The sequence below is a fragment of the Hemitrygon akajei genome, chromosome 11 (assembly GCF_048418815.1).
Source record: "Hemitrygon akajei chromosome 11, sHemAka1.3, whole genome shotgun sequence".
Classification (NCBI taxonomy): Eukaryota; Metazoa; Chordata; class Chondrichthyes; order Myliobatiformes; family Dasyatidae; genus Hemitrygon; species Hemitrygon akajei.
Window position 1 is genome coordinate 165,909,569 of NC_133134.1, and position 24,583 is coordinate 165,934,151.

General features: G+C 43.8%; 1 protein-coding gene and 1 long non-coding RNA gene across 3 annotated transcripts in view; one reads left to right on the forward strand and one right to left on the reverse strand.

Annotated features, from left to right (window-relative positions):
• The window catches only part of uqcc1 (ubiquinol-cytochrome c reductase complex assembly factor 1), a 170,632-nt gene that overhangs the window by 68,230 nt on the left and 77,819 nt on the right, over positions 1–24,583 (forward strand). For both annotated transcript variants that reach the window (XM_073062171.1, XM_073062172.1), the window contains exon 6: positions 5,337–5,445. In XM_073062171.1, the coding sequence (XP_072918272.1) occupies positions 5,337–5,445 (109 nt within the window). The remainder of the gene's footprint in view (positions 1–5,336; positions 5,446–24,583) is intronic.
• LOC140736242 (uncharacterized) lies at positions 1,776–13,602 on the reverse strand. The gene is made up of 3 exons (XR_012100908.1): positions 13,139–13,602; positions 11,566–11,641; positions 1,776–1,909 (listed from the first exon to the last, which is right to left on the reverse strand). It is a non-coding gene; the product is annotated as an uncharacterized lncRNA (long non-coding RNA).

Genomic DNA, 24,583 nt, shown 5'->3' on the forward strand with positions numbered 1-24,583 from the left:
GTTTAAATGGAACTTGGTAAGTGCCAGCTCATACAGGACTGAGCATTATTACCATGGTGCTTGCGTCAAGCTATGCGAGATCGAGATTAATTGGTCAGTATTGTCAAAGAGTTGGCACAACCACGGTGGGTAAGCTACCATGCAAGTTGATAGGGTTGTCAAAAAGGCGTGTGGTGTATTGGCCTTCGCTGGTCAGGGGACTGAGTTCAAGAGGCGCGAGTTAATGTTGCAGCTCTATAAAACTCTGGTTAGACCACATTTGAAGTATTAGACCATAAGAAATAGAAGCAGAATTAAGCCATTTGGTCCATTGAGTCTGTTCTGCCATTCCATCGTGGCTGATTTATTATCCCTCTCAAACCCATTTTCCTGCTACTTTCTTGTAACATTAACACCCTGACTAAATCAAGAACCTGTCAATCCCTGCTTTAAATATACCCAATAACTTGGCCTTCACAGCTGTCTGTGGCAATGTATACCACAGATTCACCACTGTCTGGGTGATGAAGTTCCTCCTTAGCTCTATTTTAAGTGGATGGTCCTTTATTCTGAGGCTGTACCCTCTGGTCTTAGACTCGCACACTGTAGGAAACTTCCTCTCCACATCCATTCTATGTAGGTCTTTCACTATTCGATATTAGAAGTATTGTGTTCAGTTCTGGTCACATTATAGGAAGGATGTGGAAGCTTTAAAGAGGGCACAGAGGAGATTTACCAGGATGATGCCTGTGTTAGAGAGCATGTCTTATGAGGATAGGCTGAGTGAGCCAGGGCTTTTCTCTATGGAGAGAAGGAGAACAAGGGGTGATTTGATAGGGCTGTACGAGATGTTAAGAGGCATAGATCAAGTGGACAGCCAGAGACTTTATCCCAGGGCGGAATGGCTAATACGAATGGGCATAATTTTAAGGCAACTGGAGGAAAGGATGCAACAATGTCGGAGGCAGGTTTTAAGAGTGGCGGGTGCGGAATGTCCTGCCAAGGATGGTAGTAGAGGGCAATATATTAGGTGCATTTAAGAAACTCTTAGATAGGCAGACAGGTGATATAAAATTGGAGGGCTATGTAGGAGGGAAGGGTTAGATTGATCTTCGAGTAGGTTAAAATGTTGAGGACATTATGGGCCGAAGGGCCTGTATTATGATGTACTGTGTACGTTTATTCCCTTCTTTGCTGCGTATTTTGTAATCTTGGAGGGAGGTGCATTTTCAGTTCATTTAAGGAACCTGGAGAGCACAACCTGCAAGGTACTTCTGTTCTCTAGTATTGTTTCTATCACAGTATTGCAGAGGTAATAAATCAGTTAGCTGCAATATAAAATCATGGATTTTTTAAAAATCCCTTCAGGGTATGGGAGACGCTAGAATGCCCAGCATTTATTGCCCATACCCCTTGGTCCCTGAGCCTTTCCCCTGAGCCACAACACATGGGAGACCACAAACACTGGAATCTGGAGACAATTTGATACAGCAGTTTTGATGCATTTCACCGGACAGTTTCAGGAAAACTATTGCCATTGGTCTGAAAACATGTAAAACCCAGATGAGTAACTGTGGCAGACATTATCAAATTGGATGAGTTTTAATCCCAGAAGGGTCTCAATCCAAAAACATCAACTATCCATTTCCTTCCACAGATGCTGTCTGGCCCACTGAGTTCCTCTGGACTGCAGCATCTGCAGTCTCTTGTGTCTTGAGTTATTATTGATTTATTCTATTAACTTATTTTTAATTCTCCAGCTGCTGTGGTGAGACTTGACTCCATCTCCTGTGCTTTAGAAGCAACATGTGCATAGTGTTACTGTACCCCAAATGAGGCTGTTTAGTGATCAGTAGAGCTTCAGGTGGTGAATGGCTCCCTCTGGTGGCCTTGACAGCAACATTCAGTCTGGTTCACTCTCGAGCTGCAGCTTTAAGAACAGTGAGAAGAATGAGTATTGGTTAATGTCATTTCTATTTTATTTGTTTGTTCGTTTTATGCCATGTCATACATTGTGGACGATCATGTTCTTTCAATGACCATGACTGTTCTTGGCAAATTTTCCTACAGAAGTGTTTTGCCATTCCCTCCTTCTAGGCAGTGTCTTAACACGATGGGTGACCCCAGCCATTATCAATACTCTTCAGAGATAGTCTGTCTGGCATTGATGGTCACATGACCAAGACTTTGTGATATGCACAAGCTTCTCATAAAGCCATCCACCACCTGCTCAGCTTGGTCAGGGAGCTGAGCAGGTGTTACACCTTGCCCAAGGGTGACCTGCAGGTTAGTGGAGGGAATGAGCGCCTTACATCTTCTTTGATAGAGATGTATCTGTACCCTATCACTCAAAGTGATATATTTATACTGAGGAGTAGGAGTTTGTTCACCAACTTCACCTTTTAAAGGAAGCTGAAGTCAAAGTGACCCGGCAGGTTCAAAGTTTCAAAATATACAACTCTGAAATTCTTCTTCTCCAGATAACCACAAAGCCAAGAAAGGAAAGTACAGCAGCACAAACCCCCCCCCCATTGCTCCTCCCCGCACAAAAAAACGAACAAAAACGCAACAGGCGCATTAATCCCCAAATCTATCTCCCTCGGACACAAAAAAAATGAGAAAGATTGGGCAAAAAACATGAAACATAAAAAAGCTATAAGACTGAAATAAAGTCTGTAGTCCAAGTCCATATCCAAAATGTAGAAAATCTGGCTAACACTCTCCGGGCACAGCAGCAGGCCTTTCCCTCTTCAGCAGCAGAAGATCCCAAGGCAGTCTCCCCATTTCAGCAACAGGGTGATCCCACCAGTGATCAGAAGGCAGTCTCCCCTCGCCGGTTTTAGAGCGATCCCACCAGTGATCAAAAGGCAGTCTCCTCTCTCCATAGCAGAGCGATCCCACCAGCAATCAAAAGGCAGTCTCCCCATTTCAACAACAGGGTGATCCCACCAGTGATCAGAAGGCAGTCTCCCCTCTCCGGTTTCAGAGTGATCCTACCAGTGATCAAAAGGAAGTCTGCCCTCTTTGGCAGCAGAATGATCCAAAATCAAAAGGCAGGCAGCTGACGCTCACCCTCTGCATTCGCCTCCTTGTTTCAATCTCCCTCGTTGCTTTAATCAGCGAAATGGAGTTGATTGGCAGCTCATGGCTTTTTCGTCACGAGGCTCGCGCAAGCTGCCTATGCCTTTTAGACTCCTCAGAGACTACAGAGGGCTGGAAACTCTCTGATCTCCAAACTGCAACTCACAGGCTTCCACAGTTCTAGAATCACATTCCAGATGAAAAACTAAAGTAAAAGACATAAAAGAAGTGAAATATATGGTTTCATGATCTATCCAAAAGATGTCTATGGAAGGAGCATTGTACGCAGGTGCCATCCTGACTAGAAGATTTATACCGGTTCTGATTATGCTTTGATGGGTTGGTTTCTGGGTATATTTCTCTGAAGGATTTGCGTGCCTGTAATTGATAATTCTACTCCTGAGGCAGCTGCTATCATTGCATAACTAGAAAGGAATTAGAGGATTGGAACATCCCTGACAGGATAACAAAATGCTTATTTTCTGAAATCCATCTAGCTTTCACAAGCTGTCACCATTCTTCAAAGCAAGCTTGTATCAGAAACTCGCCATTCACGGCATTGGTCCGCTACTGCAGTGATGTCTGGAGGAAAATAAGATGTTGGCACAGCATTGTGGGCCAAAAGGCCTGTACTGTGCTGTAATGTTCTACTTTCACTCTTGGTTATCACTGGGTACATTTTTAGGCAAATTAGCAAATATGATGAATGTAGGAAGACTTTTGACTGCAGTGTTCTGTTTTGGGGATGGTAATGGTTGTAGGAAGACATAGGAGGTTGTAGGAACTGTGGATGCAGATTGTCCACTTCTTTTACCAGATATGTATTGCCACCCCATCTAATATAAGTCAAAACTTTCATTACAACTTTAGTACACACTCTCCCTCCCCTCCATCCTCCTTTCCTCTTCCCTCCTCTCCCCCGTCCCCTTGGTCCCCCTCCCCTTATCCCTGTCCCCTTTCTTTCCTTTCCCTCTCTCTATCTTTCTCTGTATCTCTCTCTCTCTCTCTCTCTCTCTCTCTCTCTCTCTCTCTCTCTCTCTCTCTCTCTCTCTCTCCTCTCTCTCTCTCTCTCTCTCTCTCTCTCTCTCTCTCTCTCTCTCTCTCTCTTTGTCTCACTGTCTCTCACTCACTAATGTACAAGAGATTCTGTAGATACTGGAAATCTAAAACAACATACACAAAATACTGGAAAAACCTCAGTAGGCCAGGCAGAATCAATGGCGAGGTATAAACAGTCATCTTCGTACACTGAGGCCCTCCAACATTTTTAAACTGTATGATACTGGAGCAGAATTAGGCTGTTTGGCTCATCAAATCTGCTTCTCAGGTTCCTTTTAAATCTCTCCCCTGTCACCCTAAAGCTATGCCTCTGAATTTGGGTTCTGTCTGAGGAAAAGACTGTCACTATCCATTCTATCTATGCCTTTCATTATCTTAAATGCATCTATAAAGTCAGCTGTTATTCTGTGTTGGAAGAACTAAAGACCAGGCCTAGCCAAGCTCTCACTATGCAAGCACGCACAAAATGCTGGAGGAGCTCAGCAGAACAGGCAGCATCTAGGGAGAGGAATGAACAGGTGATGTTTTCAACCAAGACCTTTATTTGGGACTGGAAAGGAAAGGGAAAGAAGCTAGAGTAAAAAGGTGGGGGAAGGAAAAAAAGAGTACAAACTGGCAGATGATATGAGAGACCAGGTAAGGGGGGAAGCTGGGTGGGTGGGTGGGGAAGAAGTGAAAAGCTACAAGGTGATAGATGGAAGAGGTAAGGACTGAGGAAGAAGGAATCTGATAGAGTAGAGTGGATCGTGGAAGAAAGGGAAGAAGGAAGGGCAGTAGAGGGAGGTGATGGGCAGGCAAAGAGAAGAAAAAGAGCGAGAAGGGAACCAGAAAAGGGGATTGAAAAGGAGAGAGGCAGGACGGGAGAGAAATGAACAGAAGTTAGAGAAATCGATGTTCGTGCCATCAGGTTGAAGTCCAGATGGAATATAAGGCACTGCTCCTCCAACCTGAGACTGGCTTGATTGTGGCAGTCGAGGAGGATGTTGGAATAGAAATGAGAAGTCAAATTAAAAAGGGTGATCACCGGGAAAATCCTGCCTGTAGTGGCAGACGGAGTGCAGGTGTTTGACGAAGCTGTCTCCCATGATAGAGTAAAGATCCTCGACCATTTAGCTGGTGCATGGGTGGGAGAAGGCAAACTCAGGACCCCTGGTCCTGGCAACATCTTCAGAGGATGATAGTGCTGCCCGAGTCACACTTTGCTTTTTTGTTTGCAGGATGGCCCTGGTGCGTATGAAACAGGAAGGTCGTGAGGGCAAATATATGTGCAGATACATTGTGCACTCCATGTGGGAGGACTTGCAGCAACGGGGAAAAATAATGGGGGTAAGTCAGTGATTCTATAACACGTCTGGAAGATGTTTCCTCTTGATATTTAATGGGTATGTAAAAAAAAAAATTCACACTAGATATTGCTATTTCGCTAATGCTTAACATTCAAGATAAGGTAGTAAATGGGGTTAGACATTGAGTTTGGCAGGAGAAGTCAGAGTGTGGTAGTAGAAGGTTGTCTCTCTGACTGGAGGTCTGTGACTAGTGCAGCGCTCCAGGGACATCATCAATGCTGGGTCTGTTGTTGTTTGTTGAATGATAATTTGACAAATTTGTGGATGACAGAAAGATTGGGGGTGGATTGGAGCGAAGGAGGGTTTCAGAGCTCGCAGTGGGATCAAGGCCAGCTGGAAAACTGGAAGATGGACTTTAATGCACTTTGAGAGACCAACCTGACAAGAGAGAGATGAGAATTGTTCTGGCATCGTGAGCTTGAATACACTTCAGTTGTGAAATTTCCACCGTCAGGCACCATCACAAGGAAGCAACGTCCATCATCCAGGACCCCCACCATCCAGGCTATGCCGTCACTTATAAGGATTCTACAACTCACATTCTCAGAATGATTTATCTGTGTGTCTTTTGTCTGTCATTTATTTATTATTACTGATGTTAGTATGCTTTGTCTTTTTTGTTCATATACATAGTTCTACATAAATTCTATTGTATTTCTTTATTTTCCTGTAAATGCCTGCAAAAACATGAATCTCAAGGTGACACTAGTAATAAATTTATTTTGAACCTTGAAATTTTTGAAGAGGGGAAAGACGTTCAGGGCTGTGGTCTGGGAGCAGATGGGAGTGGGGGCAATTGCAAAGAGCCAGAATTGCAAGGTGAGTTGAATAGCTTTCTTATGCTCCTGTGCCTCGGAGAATGACTGAATATGGTCTTTGTGTGCTTTGGTCATTGGTCTAATGGGCTGTGTGCTTGAATCAGAATCAGGTTTTTTATCACTGACGTGAAATGTGTTGCTTTGTGGCACAAGTGCAGTGCAGTACTCAAAGGTGCTGTAAATGATACAAAGAAGTATCTTAAAAATAAGTAAGTATTGCAAAACAAGAGCAAGATAGTGAGGTAGTGCTCATGAGTTCATGAATCTTTCAGAAATCTGATGGTGGAGAGGAAGAAGCTGCTCCTAAAAGCTGTCTTTTCAAGCTGCTGTATTTCCTCCCTGATGATAGTAATAAGAGGGTATGTCCCAGATGATAAGGATCCTTCATAATGGATTCTGCCTCCTTGAGGCATTGTTAATTGAATTTGCTGTACCTGTAGATGGTGGGTAGGTTAGTGCCCATGATAGAGCCAGCTAAGTTTACAACCTTCTGCAGTTTTTTCCAATCCTGTGCAATGGCCCCTTAGTACTGTACCAGCTGGTGATGTAAATAGTTAGAATTCTCTCCACAGTACATCTGTAGGAACTGCATGCATAAATGGTTCCAAATAACTTTGGAAATCAAAATAAGTACAGGCGCAGCAGATCTGAAATAAATGACAAAAGTGCTGGAAGCACTAAACAGGTCAGGCAACATCTGTGGAAAGAGAAACACTTAACATTTTGGGTAGAAGACTTCTAACTAGCATCAGTCTCATGCACTTGTGTGGCCTTTGGACTCTACACTGTGCTTGAAATGAACAGTTTTTAAATGGCATCAGTTGTGTGTGTTTGTATTCAAAAAGCAGTGTTTTTTGCCACTGATAGTTGGTGGACAATTCAGAACAGTTTTGCTCACTGCGGTTTCAAGCATTCAGGCTTGGAGATGCCCAAAACAACCGGGAGTGAAAATGAAATAATTTCACTACTTCAAGTCAGGAGCTGTGAAGAAATTGAAGGTATCCAAAGTCATCTTGAATGTTACAATGAAAATGAAGATTTGGAGGATGCAATCATTGAAAGCATTGTATGAAGACAGTCCATTGTCTGCACTAGGTGACGGCACTGATTTTGTTCATTTACAGTTAATCAAAAGAACATGACAGTGCACACTCGATTGATTCTCAATGTGCTTAATGGTGGGGAGAGCTTTGCCTGTGATGAACTAGGCTATGTCCACCATTTTTTGTAGACTTCTCAAGCAAGAGCAGATCAAAGAGTTGTGAAGAGAAGCATCCCTTTGGAGTACTGAAAGAGGAGGAGAAAATGCAAATGGTGATGGAATCTCAATGCAGGTAGATGGTGAAGAATTGTGGGTTGGATATGGAGACTGGTGAGGTGGTAAGCGAAGACCAGAGGAGCTCTAACCATGGGTGTTCAGGGATCCCTTCTAGCTCTTAGTCAGCACAAACGCGAGATCCCACAGATGCTGGAAATCCAGAACAGCACACACAAAATTCTTGAGGAACTCAGTAAGTATGGAAAGGAATAAACAGTCAACATTTTGGACCGAGACTCTTCATTGGGACTGGAAAGGAGAAGGGAAAGAAGCCAGAACACAAAGGGCGAGAGAACGTAGTGGAGGTCTCACAGCTGGAAGAAAGTGATCTAGTCATTCTTCTGTTCAGTTCACCCTCATGAGCAAAATCACTCATCCCTTTAAGTATTAAAACAGTGCAACACAAAATACTGGAGGAGCTCAGCAAGTTAGGCAGCATCTATGGAGAGGAATAAACAGTCAATGTTTTGGGCTGAGACTCTTGATCGGGACTTAGAAACAAACGTAACAGCTCTGCTTGTTCCATTGTGGGTACATGAGTATGCAGAGCAAAAAAAAACCTCCTCCTCTCCAAGAGCTGCTGCGCGCTGAAGTGGGAAATTCCCCACTGATGTAGGAGGAAAATGCAGGGGAGTTTTGTTAGCCAGCCTGATTCAGGGCACCTGTAAGCACTCTGTTCCACAGCTCTGACATTGACTGATTGCACCTTGGGAAAATCATTGTTAACATCAGTCTTTGAAAAGTAAATCTGGCTGATGATTGAGTAACACAAGGTACCAATGAAAATTCATTGCTGTAGATTTGGAGCTGTCTTTTGAGATCAGGATCTAGTTCAATGAGTTGATTAATGTGAAGTAACACCTGACCGCACGGCTACATCTACACCATAATCTCACGTGTGAGTCCTTGAGATAACTTGAAATAATAAAAAAGCTTTTCTACTAAAATCATCAGAAAAGAACTTTTTCCTGCATAAACTTCAGTATGTATATTAAAATCTATTTAAGTTGAGAAACCCCATTTATTCCGTGATTATGTGTACTATGCCTTATAATTTCATTGTTTCAAGTAGAGCTTAGTAAAAGTTTTGAAAAACAACTAAACTTCAACAAACACGAGGAAATCTGCAGATGCTGGAAATTCAAATAACACACACAAAATGCTGGTGGAACACAGCAGGCCAGGCAGCGTCTATAGGGAGAAGCACTGTCGACATTTCGGGCTGAGACCCTTCGTCAGATGCTTTTTTTTCTTATTGGATGCTTACAGAAGCTTCCAAGATGTGAACTTACAAATTTGTGGGCACGATAGTATAATGATCAGCATCACGCTATTAGAGAGCCCGCGAGCCGGGCTCAATCCTGTCACTACCTGGAAGGAGCCTGTACCTTCTCCCCTCGACTTCATGTGTTTCCTCTCATATTGCAAAGACATTTGGGTTAGTAGGTCACATGGGTGTAATTGGATGATATGGGCTCGTTGTACTGGAATGGCCTGTTACCATGCTCTATCTCCAAATAAAAAAAAATAAGAACCATTAACACCAGAAATTCTGCAAATGCCAGAAATCCAGAACAACACACACAAAATTCCAGAGGAACTCAGCAGGTCAGGCAGCATCTGTGGAAATGAATAAGCAGTCTACATTTCGGGCTGAGACCCTTCAGATCTGGAAAGAAAGGGGAAGATGCCAGAATAAAAAGGTGGAGGGGGGGAACAGGAAAAAGGCAAGCTCGAAGGTGATAGGTGAAGCCAGGTGGGTCGGAAAGGTAAAGAGCTAGAGATGAAAGAATCTAATAGGAGAGTGGACCATAGGAGAAAGGGAAGGTGGGGGGGGGGGGGGGGGGGACCCAGGCAGTTGAGAAGAGGGAAGCGGCCTGAGTGGAGAATAGAAGAGGGGAACAGGAGGTAAATTTTTTTTGTGGAAAAGAGAAATTGATGTTCATGCCATCAGGCTGAAGTCTACCCAGATGGAATCTTAAGGTGTTTCTCCTCCACCCTGAGGGTAGTCCCATCATGGCACAAGAGGAGGCCATGCACACTGTCATGTCATAATGGGAATCAGAATTAAAAATCTGGCTTCCAGGAAGCCAATTTTGGCGGATGGCACAAAGGTGCACGATGAAGTGAATAGCAATTAAATTGTTTTTTCCTGGTCTATGTCACATGCCCTGCTCATTTTAGACTTGCGTAAGTACCATTCTGCAGACTTTGCCTTCCATGATGATTCTGTCTGCAAGTTAATCAGGGCACCAGCTGTATGGAGTAATTATATTTAACACTATGTTAAGAACTTCAAATTCCTTATAAAATTTTAAACGTTTCTTCTGGCTCATGATAGCTTGATATATGAAGAGCAGTGCCATTGGAGAGAATGCCACAGTACTGCAAATAGCTTCTTGGTTAGGTGGCGATGTCACTAACAGTAATCGGTGAACCTTATCTGGTGTTGACCATTGCAGCTCTGTTTCTCTTAGAGCAGGGGTTCTCAATATGGGGTTCATGGACCCCCTTGCTTAATTGTATTGGAAACCCCTGTCTTAGAGCTATTGCACTGTGCAAAAGGGATATGAAGTCAAAGTCATAGGAATATATATGCACAGGAGCGATGGACAAGCTTACTTGCGGCAGTGTCACAGGCACAAGTCATTGGATAAGCAGCATTCTCAAAAAATACTTGTGTTTTCAAGAAACAGTTTTTGCAAGGAAGATCACTGTAGAAGAAATAACTACGCACACAAAGTGCTGGTGGAACACAGCAGGCCAGGCAGCATCTATAAGGAGAAGCGCTGTCAACGTTTCAGGCCGAGACCCTTCGTCAGGACTGGTGTGTGTCAGGACTTTCTGTGTGTTGTTTGAATTTCCAGCATCTGCAGATTTCCTCATGTTTGCGCTAGAAGAAATAACTGCCCATTTTAGTGCAAGATACTCAAATTGTAGTGATTAGAGTTTTACCAGATGATTGATGTGAAGAAGCTGTTGTTGAACCTGGTGGTGTGGGACTTCAGGTTTCTGCACCTCCTGCCCATGGGAGCTACGATGCTCTGCTCAGTGCTCGACGTTTACTCCGCTCTGCACTGCATTAAGGCTGAGGCTGTGGCCTGCTCCGGGCTTCGTGTCTGAGGACTCACTTCCGTTCTAAATGGTATTTGCTTACTTTTATTGTTTACACAATTTGTTTTTTCTCTCTCTCTCTGCTCATTGGGTGTTTGACGTTCCGAGGGAGGAGTTGTAAAGTTTGATGGCCGCAGGTAGGAATGACTTCTTATGATGCTCAGTGTTGCATCTCGGTGGAATGAGTCTCTGGCTGAATGTACTCCTGTGCCTAACCAGTACATTATGGAGTGGATGGGAGACATTGTCCAAGATGGCATGCAACTTGGACAGCATCCTCTTTTCAGACACCACCATCAGTGAGTCCAGTTCCACCCCCACAACATCACTGGCCTTACGAATGAGTTTGTTGATTCTGTTGGTGTCTGCTACCCTCGGCCTCAACACACAACAGCAAACATGATAGCACTGGTCACCACAGCCTCGTAGAACATCCTCAGCATCGTCCGGCAGATGTTAAAGGACCTCAGTCTCCTCAGGAAATAGAGATGGCTCTGGTTTTTAAAATGTAATACAAGGGGGCATGATTTTAAGGAGATTGGAAGAAATTCCAGGGAGGATGTCAGAGGTAAGTTTTTTTACACAGAGAGAGGTAGGTGCATGGAGGACGCTGCCAAGGTTAGTGTTAGCAGTAGATACTTTAGGAGTATTTAAGAAACCCTTAGGCACAGGGATAAAAGACAAAAAATGGAAGTCTATGTAGAAGGGAGGGTTAGATGTTGAAAGGTCAGCACAGTGTCATGGGAGGCACAGATAGGGAGAGTGTGCAGTGTCGATTCCCAGGGAAGGGGAATAAAAAACAAAGATACATAGTGCATTTATTATCAAAGGATGTATACAATACACAAACCTGAAATTCTTCTTCCCACAGAGAGCCATGAAACAAAGAAACACCATGGAACCCGTTCAGTGAAAACATCAAACACCTAACGTGCAAAAAAGAGAACGAATCACGCAAATGGCAATAAAAAAAGAGCAATAAACACACAGATTACAAGACAAGAGGGCAGAGATAGGTTTAAGATGAGGGGAGAGATTTAAAAGGAACCTGAGGGTCAGTTCCACCTGCAGGCTGGTTCATATCTGAATGTTGCTTTATGATTCTTTAAAAATGTCCATAATGTTTGCACGTTGGTGTGGGCACATTTCCTAAGCAACAACTAATCTGCTGGAGGAACTCAGTCGGTCAAGCAGCATCTATGGGGGTTGGAAGAAGTGTTGATGCTTGAGAGGTCAGTCAGTGCTGCTCGACACGTTGAGTTCCTCCAGCAGATTGTTGCTCCAAATTCCAGCATGTGCTGTCTCTGTTTCTCAATCTGATTTGCTTCATGCAATTGACCCTGTGCCATGGAACCAACTCAACTAAACCTATACACTGACATCATTCCCTGTACGCCAGCTGCCATCAAGGAGGACATATGTACAGGAGCTTGAAGATCCACACTCAGTATTTCAGGAATACTGAGATACTGCCATCACATTTCAGAATGGACAGTGAACACGTTTTCCCTCTCTTGTTGCACTACATATTTAAGTTATATGTACAGAACTGTGCAAAAGTCATTAGGCACATACAGTGTATGTATCTAGGGTGCCTAAGACTTTTACACAGTACTGTATTTGTCAACATGGAGTAGAGCAAAGGATGTTGGGAATGACAAGGGTGGAGTGGCACATGAGGGATGTGGGATAGGTGACAGTCAAGGAGTGCCAGGAACTGGGGTGAGGCACGGGTTCAGACACACCTAGCCCTGAGACACCAGGCAAGGTCATTTGATCATTACATCAAACAATTAGTTTATTGATCATTACAGAATGTTTCTCTGGTGCTTCCCACTCCCTCCCCCTTCACCAACCTTGATTCCTTTCTCCCTGCCCCCTTCCCACTCTCACTCCACAATAGAGACCCATATCAGAATCGGGTTTATCATCACTCACATGTCATGAAATTAGTTTTATTTTTGCGACAGCAGTACAATGCAGTACATAAAATTACTACAGTACTGTGCAAAAGTCTTAGGCACAATAAATGTTATAATTTATAATTGTTATTATTATGTACTCCTACAGTAAAATAACTAATGTGATGACATATGCCAGTGATATTAAACCTGATTCTGATTTGGTCACCCTCTCCTCTCTGTGCAGTGGGTACTACAGCAAGGACACTTCAAGCACTTGAAATACTGTTGAGAGAAAACAAAGTGATAAAATATTGACAAGAAGGCCTTTTGCATTGTTGATCTCTGGCCTTATGGATTTTGAGTTAAGACATATAAAGTGATAGCGAAAGGTTTGTACTGACACTGTCTACTGCCTAGTGAGTATGTAGATAGCTAGCTTTCAATACTGACAACAAATGAGCTGCCAGTGTATGACCTTTTTGTATCTGTTTGTCTTGATACAAATCCAAGATAACTTGCCTGATTTATCATTCCTCTGTTGGACTCGTCTGTTTGTTCATTTTCTGTGCTTGCTTTTCCCTGGCCAGCTGTTGGTAGGGAGCTCGTATCCTCTGTGTGTTGTTCTCCTGTCAGTCAGAAAGTTGTCAAGTTTCTTTGCTGGGAATTGTGCCCCGTCACTTCACTGAAAACAACGAGTGCTGTCATAAACTGGCGAGCACGGGAGTACACAGCCCACTGACTCTGCGATTGAATGAAGAACTTGTTCACGCTGAGTGAACGTGACACTTGGGATCGGATACAGTGCACAAAAGGTCACTCTTCTGCACTGTAAACCTCGTAACTAATTTGAGATATCTGACAATTCTCCCTGACCTGAATCAGCCTGTCAAATTCCACCTCATCTCAATTTTAAAGAGACGTCCCTTTATTCTGAGGTTGTGTCCTCCGATCCTAGATTCTCCTGCTGATGAAAAGATCCTCTCCATGCCCACTATCAGGTTTTTCAGTATCTGGTAGGTTTCCTTTAGATCGCCTCCCTAATCCTTCTGAATTCAAGGGTAGAGCTTGTTGCGTCCGTCTCTGAACAATTGTGTGCAGGTGTAGGAGTTTCCTGCTGAAAGGATGCATTTGCAATAGAAGGAGATTACATTGAGGATTTCTGGAATGGTAGATTTGTCATCTGAGAGGTTAAGCAGATAAAACCTCTGCTCTCCTGAGCTTTGAATGATAAGTGAAGTACTCCGATTTTTCAGTGGCTTGTCAGGGTAGATACAGAATTGATGTTCCCTTGTCTGGACTGTTCAGAACTGTTTTGAATCTCTATCTCAGATTTTATTCAAGAATGAGGTAAGTAAATGCTTCGGTGGTAAAGAGCAGCCATTTAATTGAATAACACAGCAAGGATAAGGTACTGAATGATCTAATTCTATTTATCGTCTTACATATTTACATTATCGGCATACACTGACTAGTAGAGGATTTGGATCATAGAGGCCCTTCGGCCCAACTGGTCTATGCCATCCAAAATTCCCATCTAAACTAGTCTCATTTGTCCATATTTGACCCATAACGTGGATGAACTAACTGAGTCTGGGAAATTCACATTCACTGACTGATTATGGAAGCACGTTAAGAAACTTTGCAACACTTAGTGCTAATACAAGGGGGCATAATTATAAGGTATTTGGAGGAATGCATAGGTGGGATGTCAGAAGTAAGTATTTTACAGGGAGAGTGGTGGATGCGTGAAACGCCCTACCGTGGATGGTGGTAGAGACTTGTACATTAGGGGCATTTAAGAGATTCTTAGAAAAATGGAGGGCTATGTGGGAGGGGAGGGTTAGATTCACCTCAGAGTGGGTTATAAGGTCAGCAGAACATTGTGGGCCAAAGGGACAGTACTGTGCTCTACTGTTCTATGTTTCTGATTAGTTTCCAACTATCTATCTGAAACAAAATATGGGTCTGTCCATTTGAAAACAAACCAGGGGAACAACGGTGAGACAATTGCAACAACACTTGGAAGATGTTCTTTAAACTATGGAATAAATGTTATTCTCACTAAGGTCCTGTACTGTTCCTTGTTCTTAATGAAACCATTTGAGCCATTGTGCTCTACTGGGTCTCTGACATGCTCTTTGCTTCCCTGCTCTTTCTTTCTGATGATCCTATAAATTGGTGTTCTCCATTAGCTGTCCAGCTCTTTCCCAAAACTATTTACGGGATCCCACTTCCACTTTTTTTTTTCAAACAGGTCTTTCTAATTTCAGATCTAAAGGAAGTCTTTAAACTGAATTCAGATTGTCAGCTGCCATCTGTGTCGAGCAGACGAGAATGAAAAGAGCAGTTATTAAATGGGAGCCAGTTTTCCATGAAAGCATTCTCTATGACTAGTTGTCCTCCCTGGAAATCCAGGTCAGTTCACCCAGCCTGCGTGCTTTTATGTGGATGTTTCCAAAATGGAAGCACAATAGGGGTCCTTCACTAATACCAGAGCATTCTGAAATGTGGTTTGTGAAATGCAAAGCAAATAAGCTGCTCCAAGCTAAACTTTCAATGTTAGTGGTTCCTTCACCTCTGCCGTCTGCTTTGCCAGCAACCTCATGCAGCCGTGCCAGTACGTGGTGTTCAGTATTTAAATCTGCCTCTGAGGTTCTTTCTGTAAGGCTGTACTGCTGTTTTCTTATCGACAAGGCAGTTTAGTTGATGGTACAGTGTAGACATATTCCCCCTCGCCCCACTCTTTAACAATGGCTTGCTTTATTTCCCATCTTGTTCCGCATATTTTTCAGAGTAGAATCCGGTTTAATATCACTGACTTATGTCACCAAAGACTTGCAAACTTCTACGGATGTGCAAACGAGAGCATTCTAAATGGTTGCATAAGCATCGGGTATTGGGGGGTGGGGAGAGCCACTTCAAAGGATCAGAAAAAGGGTGTTGCAAACTCTGCCAGCTCTGTTGTGGGCACTAGCCTTGGCACCATTGAGGACATCTTTAAAAGGCAATGTCTTCAAAGATGCGTCCATCATTAAGTACCCCCCGTTGCCAGGACATGCCCTCTTCTCATTACTACCATTAGAGAGGAAATATATATTTCTTAATGTAATTTATATTACAGTGCAATACATTAAAGTACTATAAAATGCATTAAGAAATACATATATAAAAATTAAATAAGTAGTGCAAGAAGAGAGCCAAAATAGTGAGGTAGTATTCATGGGTTCATTGTCCGTTCGGAAATCTGATGGCAGAGGGGAAGAAGTTGTTTCTGAATCGCTCAGTGTGTACCTTCACGCACCCATGCCGCCTCCTCCCTGATGGTAGTAATGAGAAGAGAGCATATCCTGGACGGTCGCAGACCTTAATGATGATGGCCATCTTCTTGAGCTAATGTCTTTTGAAGATGTCCTCGATGCTGAGGAGAATGTTGCCCATGATGGAGCTGACTGAGTTTACAACCTTTCTATAGCTTTTTTTCCAATCCTGTGCAGTGGCCCCTCCATACCAGATGGTGATGCAACTAGTTAGAATGCTCTCCACGGTACATCTGTAGAAATTTGCTGGAGTCTTTGGTGACGTACGAAATCTCCTCGAAATCATAATGAAATATAGCCGCTGGCATGCCTCCTTTGTAATTGCATCAGTATGTTGGGCCCAGGATAGATCTTCTGAAACGTTAACACCCAGGAATTTGAAACTGCTCACCCTTTCCATTGATGGCCCCTCAAAGAGGACCTCAACTTCCCCTTCCTGAAGTCCGCAATCAATTTCTTGATCTTACTGACATTGAGTGCGAGGTTGCTGTTATGACACCAGTCAATATCTCTCACTCCTGCATGCCTGCTCATCACCGTGTGAAAGTGTGCCAATGACGGTTGTGTTCACTTGCTGGGCAAGCTGGCGGTGAATCACACAGCAAAATCTCGTTATATTACCTCCTCAGAGATATTGCTCTGTTGTGAGAGGAGCCAAGATTTTCTTGAGGGCAGTGATGTGTTTTATTGATATTGTAACAATAACTGTTAGGATGGGAAACAGCTTCTTCTCCCAGGCCATAAGACGACTGAACTCCCTGCCCCCACCCAGGCCTCATCATGTATGAAGCGCCAGTAGCGTTATACTGTTTACATTTTAACTTGTGTCATAAATAGACCTTATTATTTGTTAATTTATTTGTGGTAATATTGCTTTATGTGTTGTGTTTGTGAGTTATAAATACTGCACTGTGCACCGTGGTCTGGAGATTGTTGTTTCGTTCGGTGGTATACATGTGAATGGTTGAGTGACAATAAACTGGACTTGAACTTTATAGATTTTCACCCTCCAGAGCTGCTGAGAGAAAGTACCCTCCTTCAGGAAGTTGTTCAAAGTAAATTTATTATCAATATGTTTTGTATATGTCACCATGTGCAACCCTGAGATTCATTTTCTTGTGGGCATATTTGCGGGCATTTTGTATGTGTTGCTCTGGATTTCTAGTATCTGCAGAATCACTTGCATTTATGTACCCTATCCTTCCACCAACAAAACAGGGATAGGATTCCCCTGGTCCTTCCCTACCTCCCCATGACCCTCCGTATCCAGAGCACCATTCTCTGTAACTTCTGCCATCTACCACTAAATACACCTTTCCCTTCCCCCCACTGTCCACTTTCTGCAGGGATCAGTCACAACGTGACTTTCTTGTCCATTCGTCCCTCCCCACTGATCTCCCTCCTGCCACTTATCCCTGAAAGCAGGATACGTGCTACACCAGCCCTTACGTCTTCTTCCTCACCACTATTCCGGGGTCTAAACTGACTTTCCAGGTGAGTCTACACTTCACCTGTGAGTCAGTCAGGGTCCCCTCTACATCAGTGAGACCCGGCATAGATTGGGAGACCACTTTGTTGAACACCTTTGCTCTGTCTGTCACAAAAGGCAGGATTTCCTAGAGGCCACCCATTCCAATTTGCCTTCCCATTCCCATTCCAACATGTCTCTGACCTCCTCCACTGCTATTATGAGGCTGAACTCAGGTTGGAAGAGCAAAACCTCATTTTCCGTCTGGGTAGCTTTCAAGCTGACACAATTGTAATGCCCACGCTATCGGTTTATGTATGTCTAGGGGAAAATCCGTCCACCCGCCAAACAGTGCCTCCCGTATACGTGGATGCTGTGAAATGCACACTGGTACAAACTCAAACACAATATCAGACCGCACACCATGTACATTTACAGAGTACGCTTCATAAATCTTACTAGAACTAGGTAACTAATAGCGATACAATATATAAAAAAGAAAAGAAAAGACGCCAAAACTTATCAGAGTTCAATCAATTCGTGTACAACCATTGGGGCTCAATTATCGAAGTCTTCGGTCCACTATTCGATCTTCTCCGGCCTCCTCGACCCGCCGCCTAGGACCAACCTCGGTGGTCGACCAGAGCGCTACCAGCACGTCCTCCTTCATTGGTTCTCCTCCCCGAAAACCCGCGCACCCACTCCAGGTTCCCACACATACAGATAGAACAACATTGCTACCACTGGTTAGTTCCTCCGTTATCAATAATTATAACCCAAACATTCCAACTAAACAGAGCATTACCTCATCAGTTACCCACAAAGAAGCCATTTCATTTTCACCCTACAGAGCAGCCATTTTATATATGCAGTTAGCAGTTAACATACAGTTAGTAATCTGAGAACCCTACACAATGAACATCAGTTTCTGAAACTTCCACTAATTCCCCCCCCCCCCATTCTCTTTGTTTCCATTCCCCATTCTCTTCTCCTCACCTGCCCATCAACTACCCTGGTTCCCCTCTTCCTTCCCTTTCTCCCATGGCTCCTGCCTTCTCCTATCAGATTCCTACTTCTTCAGTCCTTTACCACTTCTACTTATCACCTCTCAGCTTCTTACTATACCCCCTCCCCCCACCAACCTACCTTCCCCCTCACCTGATCTTACCTATCACCTGCCAGCTTGTGCTGCTTTCCCTCTTTCCATCTTATTCTGGCTTACTCCCCCTTCTTGTCCATTCCCGATGAAGGGTCTTGGTGCAAAACATCAACTGTAAAGCATTGTTACCCCAGATTTATTATAAGGTCTTTATTACTCCATTAAGCAAATGAGGTGAACCAAATAAGCTCTTCTCAGGCTTCCAGCCGGGTATAGGTATCGATTATAACCAGCTTTCTGATGATCAACCCATCAGGGATGATGCTTGATGAAGATGGCAGAGTTTGTCATCGAAGCGTCAGTTATAGTCGATATCTGTACCCGGCTGGAAGCCCGAGAAGAGTTTATGCCAGGAAAGCACTGGATCCTTTTTTTAGATGAGGTCAGCATTTGTGATCATCATTATGTTCCATGTCCTGTGACATGGGCGATCATGGTCTTTCCATGACCATGATTGTTCTCGGCAAATTTTTCTACAGAAGTGGTTTGCCATTACATTCTTCTGGGCAGTGTCTTTACAAGATGGGTGACCCCAGCCATTATCAATACTCTTCAGAGATTGTCTGCCTGGCATCAGTGGTCGCATAACCAGGACCTGTGATATGTACCAGCTGCTCATGTGACCACCCACCACCTGCTCCCATGGCTTCATGTGAATCTGATCGGGGGCTAAGCAGGTGCCACACCTTGCCCAAGGGTGACCTACAGGCTAGTGGAGGGAAGGAGTGCCTTACACCTCCTTTGGTAGAGATGTATCTCCACCCTACCATCTATTGCATCTGTTTAAAGAGGGGAACAGAATGTGGTTATCCATATGACAAAGCACTGGATATATTGATGTGGTTAGATGAGGATGGAAGGAGGTTCATGTGGAGGAGGATAAACACTAGCAAAGATCATCAAAAGGTGAGATTAAAGAGATTTAAAGATTAGCTTTATTAGTCACCTATGCCATCAAAATCTACGTGGTGAATACGGTGTTATCCATATGGAGTCTGTCTGCCTTCCCCTTGGGATGCACGGCTTCCTCTGGGTGCTCTGGGTTCCTCCCACAGTTGCAAAGACCATAAGACATAGGAGACATTTCGCCCATCAAGTCTGCTCCGTCATTCAATCATGGCTGATCCTTTTTTCTCCCCCTCCTCAGCCTCACTCCCTGGTCTTCTCCCTGTAACCTTTGATGCCCTGGCCAATCAAAAACCTATCAATATCTGTCTTAAATACACCCAACGACCTGACCTCCACAGCTGCACGTGGCAACAAATTCCCCAAATTCACCACCCTCTGATAAAGGAAGTTTCTCCGCATCTGTTTTAAATGGACACCCCTTTATCCTAAGGATGTGCCCTCTTTTCCTGGAATCTCCACCATGGGAAATATCCTTTCCACATTAACTCTGTCTGGGCCTTTCAACATTCAAAAGGTTTCAGAGATTCCCACTCATCCTCCTAAATTCCAGCAAGTACAGGCCCAGAGCCATTAAACAATCCTCATATGATAACCCCTTCATTCCATGTGAACCTCTTCTAAACCTTCCCCAATGCCAGCACATCTTTTAGATAAAGAGTCCAAAACTATTCACAATACTCAAGGTGAGCCCTCACCAGTGCCTTATAAAGCCTCAGCATCACATCCTTGCTCTGGTATTCTAGACCTCTTGAAATGAATGCTAACATGGCATTTGCCTTCCTCACTGCACATTTATTTCTACTACCAAACTGCATGACCATGCATTTTCCACTTTCTTGCCCATTCTCCTAATCTAAGTCCTTCTGCAGCCTTCCTGTTTCATCAACACGATCCACCCCTCAACCAATCTTCGTATCATCTGCATACTTGAAAGCAGAGCCATCTATTCCATCATCTAAATCATTTACATACAGCTCAAAAATAAGTGGTCCCAACAGCAACCCCTACGTAACACCACTGGTCACTGGCAGCCACCCAGACAAGGATACTTTTATTTCCACTCGCTGCCTTCTTCTAATCAGCCAATGTTCTAACCATGTTAGTAACTTTCCTGTAATACCAGGGGCTATTAACCTGGTAAGCAGCCTCATGTGTTGCACCATGTCAAAGGCCTTCTGATAGTCCAAATATACAACATCCACTGCATCCCCTTTATCTATCCTACTTGTAATCTCCTCAAAGAATTCCAACAGGTTTGTCAGGCAGGATTTTCCCAGAAGGAAACCATGCTGACTTTGTCCTATCTTGTCCTGTGTCACCAAGTACTCCATAATCTCATCCTTAACAATTGACTCTAACATCTTCCCAACCACTGAGGTCAGGCTAACTGGTCTATAATTTCCTTTCTGCTGCCTTCCTCCTTTCTTAAAGAGTGGAGTGACATTTGCAGTTTTCCAGTTCTCTGGCACCATGGCAGAGTCCAATGATTTTTGAAAGATAATTTCTAATGCCACCATAATCTCTACTGCTACCTCTTTCAGAACCCTAGGGTGCAGCTTATCTGGACGGGGTGACTTATGCAGCTTTAGGTTTTCAGCTTTTTGAGCACCTTCTCCCTTGTACTGTGCTCACTTCTCTTCCATCAGACTCTTCAACACCTGGTGCACGGCTAGTGTCCTCCACAGTAAAGACTAATGCAAAATATTAATTTAGTTCATCTGCCTTCTCCTTGTCCCCCGTTATTATTTCTCTGGCCTCATTTTCTAGTGGTCCTGTCGCCACTCTTATCCCTCTTTTATTTTTTATATACTTGAAAAAGCTTTTTCTATCCTCTTCTCCCTCTTTCCCTTCTGCACCAGAGACCCATGCACAGTGGCAGTAATCCAGTCTCTGTGGCATTCGCCTGGGAGGTCATTACCCACAGCAGAATCGAAAACGATATATATATCATTGAGGGGAATGGCCACAGGGGTGCCCTGCGCTAACTGCCTATTCACCTTCCCATTCCTTCTCCTGACAATCACCCAGCTACTTGCCTCCTGCAACTTAAGGGTGACTACTTTGCTGTAACTCTGACCAATTATCTCCTCACTCTCCCATATAAGCCGAAGATCATCCAGCTGCTGCTCCAGATCCCTGACATGATCTTCAAGGAGCTGCAGCTGGATGCACTTCACACAGATGTAGTCCCTGGGAGATTCTCGCAGTACTGCAACATCCAGCATGAGCCGATGCCTCTTCCCAACTGAAGCCTCCTATGAGCCAAAGCCTGACATTCCCTCTCACCACTGGCCCACTCCCAACAATAGCAGTTCCGCTTGTCCCTTCTGTACTTTTATTTACTCCTCTCTGTACTGCTCCTGCCACTGCTTAGGCTGCAGCGCTCTCCTTTTAAACGAGCGCCACTGACCTGAGAGTAACCTCCTCACTGTGCACTGCTCCTGCTGATCATTGGACTACCAGAATGATAACAGCTCTCCTTTTAAATGAGCACTGTCAACCTGCGAATGTCCAGGTAGGTTCATTGTTACTTGTCCCGTGATTAGGTTAGGGTTAAGTCAAGGTTGTCAAGTGTTGGTGGGCAGCGCAACTCAAAAGGCCGAATCTCTAATAATGGTGCTGTATCTCTAATAATACAGGTGACCCCCCACCTTTACAAAGGTAGAACGTTCCTATGAAACCTTTCTTAACCTGAAATGATGTAAAGTGAAGAACCATTAATTTATATGGGAAAAATTTTCATAAAAGCGAAAATCCTCTGTAATGCGAAAACAGGTTACTAATGTAGGCCTTTTGTAAAAGCGAAGCGGCGTAAAGTGAACATTCGTAAAGCGGGGGGCACCTGTATAAACAAACATACAGTGAAATACGCTGTTTGCATCATCAAGCAACACAGTCCAAGGATGTGCTGGAGGCAGCCCGTGAGTGTTATCATGCTTTCAGCACCAAAATATCATTACCACAGCTTACTAACCCCAACCTGTATATCTTTGGAACGTGAGAGGAGCCAGAGCACCCGAGGATACCCACACGGTCACAGGGAGAATGTACAAGCTCCTTGCAGAGAGCAGTGGGAACTGAACTCCAGTGGGTGATCGCTGGCACTGCAAAGCATTACGCTGACCGCTATGCTACCATATCGCCCTGTTTACAGTCAGGGTGAAATATTTTCATTCAAGACTGTAAATACCTTACAAAACTGACACATAGCAAACTGTGAATTACATAGTGATTAAATATGGCATTGCATGCTCGTTATAGTTAAAAGTACTCATTTGCAAATGCACGTAAGGAGAATTACCAGACCCTGTCATCTACCTGACATCCAGGCTGCAAATAAAATACGCCTCTTGGATTTTATTGTTCACTGCCAGTAACCGCAGAAGTGTGCCTGGCTGAATTAATTTGATTTGTTTTTTCACTTTAGCTCATAAATTTTTGAGTCAGTTTCCCAAGGGTTATGAGATCATCAGGTTTGAGGTTGGCTCTTTTGCAGAGCGCTGGGGTGAGGCCTTGAGTCAAGTAGAGGTGATGTCGGGCAGCGGAAACCAGCAGCTCTCTCCTGTTTTAAAAAATAATAATTTTCAGGCAGGGAGACAGATCAAAGCTTCAAAGACTGAGATTTTTGATAAACTTCTGTAGATGCACTGTGGAGAATATTCTAACTGGTCACCACAGTCTGGTATGGAATTACCATTGCCCAAGAACAGAAAACTCTACAGAAAATGGTGAATACAGCCCAGTCCAGCACAGGACAAGCCTTCCCACCATTGAGTACATTTACAAGGAGCTCTGCCGCAAGAAAGTCCCCCACCCCTCACCAATCAAGCCAAGCCCATTTTTAACTACTGCCGTCAGGCAGGAGATACAGGACACTTAGCAACACATACAACATGCTGGAGGAACTCAGCAGGTCGGGCAGCATCCGTGGAAATGAGCAGTCAACGTTTCGGGCCAAGACCCTTTGTCAGGCCGGAAACGTTGATTGCTCATTTGCACGGATGCTGCCCGACCTGCTGAGTTCCTCCAGCTTGTTGTACGTGTCGCTTTGACCCCAGCATCTGCAGTGTACTTTGTGTTTACAGGACACTTAGGTTCCACACCACCACGTTCAGGAACCATTACTATCCTTCAACCATCAGGATCCTGAACCAGTGTGGATAACTTCACTCACCTCAACAATGAGCTGATTCCACAACCTACAGACTCACTTACAAGGACTCTACAACTTGTGTTCTCAGTATTTTTTTATTTGTTCAGTTTGTGTTCATTTGCGCATTGGTTGTTTGTCAGTCTTTGTTAATGTAGATTTATTTTGTAAGTTCCATTATATTTTTCCTGTAAATGCCTTGTAGAAAATTAATCTCAAGGTAGTATATGGTAACATATATGTACTTTAATAATAAATTCACTTAATTATTTAGAACTGCAATGAACGAATTGTAACTGGGTAAGGGTATTAAAGATTGTGGAACAGCTGCCCACTGGGTAGTGAGACTGGCAGTGATCTACCTAAACAAGGGTTCCCAACCTGATTTATGCTATGGAGCCTTACCATTAACTGAGGGGTCTGTGGACCCCAGGTTGGGAACCCCTGATATAAAGGGTGGGATATCCTCAAGGGAAGGAATGGTTGGCTCTCCTTCCTTTGTGTGCACAAGGTATCTGTCATATAGTGCTTTGGGTATGTTAGCTCTGCAGGTATACGAGGGAGGATGTCTCTAATGTTGAAAAGTTTGCATGTGGTGTAAGAAATACCCATCTGAAAGATAATAAATAATATCCTTGGAGATTTAACAAGCCATTAATGTCTGTCCTGGCAATTGATAAATAATGTTTAAATCATTTTGCATGGGAACAGGCCCTTCAGTCCACCAACTTCACACTAGCCCTCAAATATATGGGACAGCAGCAAGTGCTTCCAGCTGTAAGATCGGGGTTCAATTCCCACTGCTGTTGGTAAGGAGTTCCTAGGTTCTCCCTGTGATCGAGTGGGTTTTTTCCTGAGTGCTCTGGTTTCCTCCCACATTCTGAAGTCTGATGGTTAAGGTTCGTGAGTTGTGGGCATGCTGTGGTGATACTTGTGAGCTGCCCAACACAATCCTTGCTGA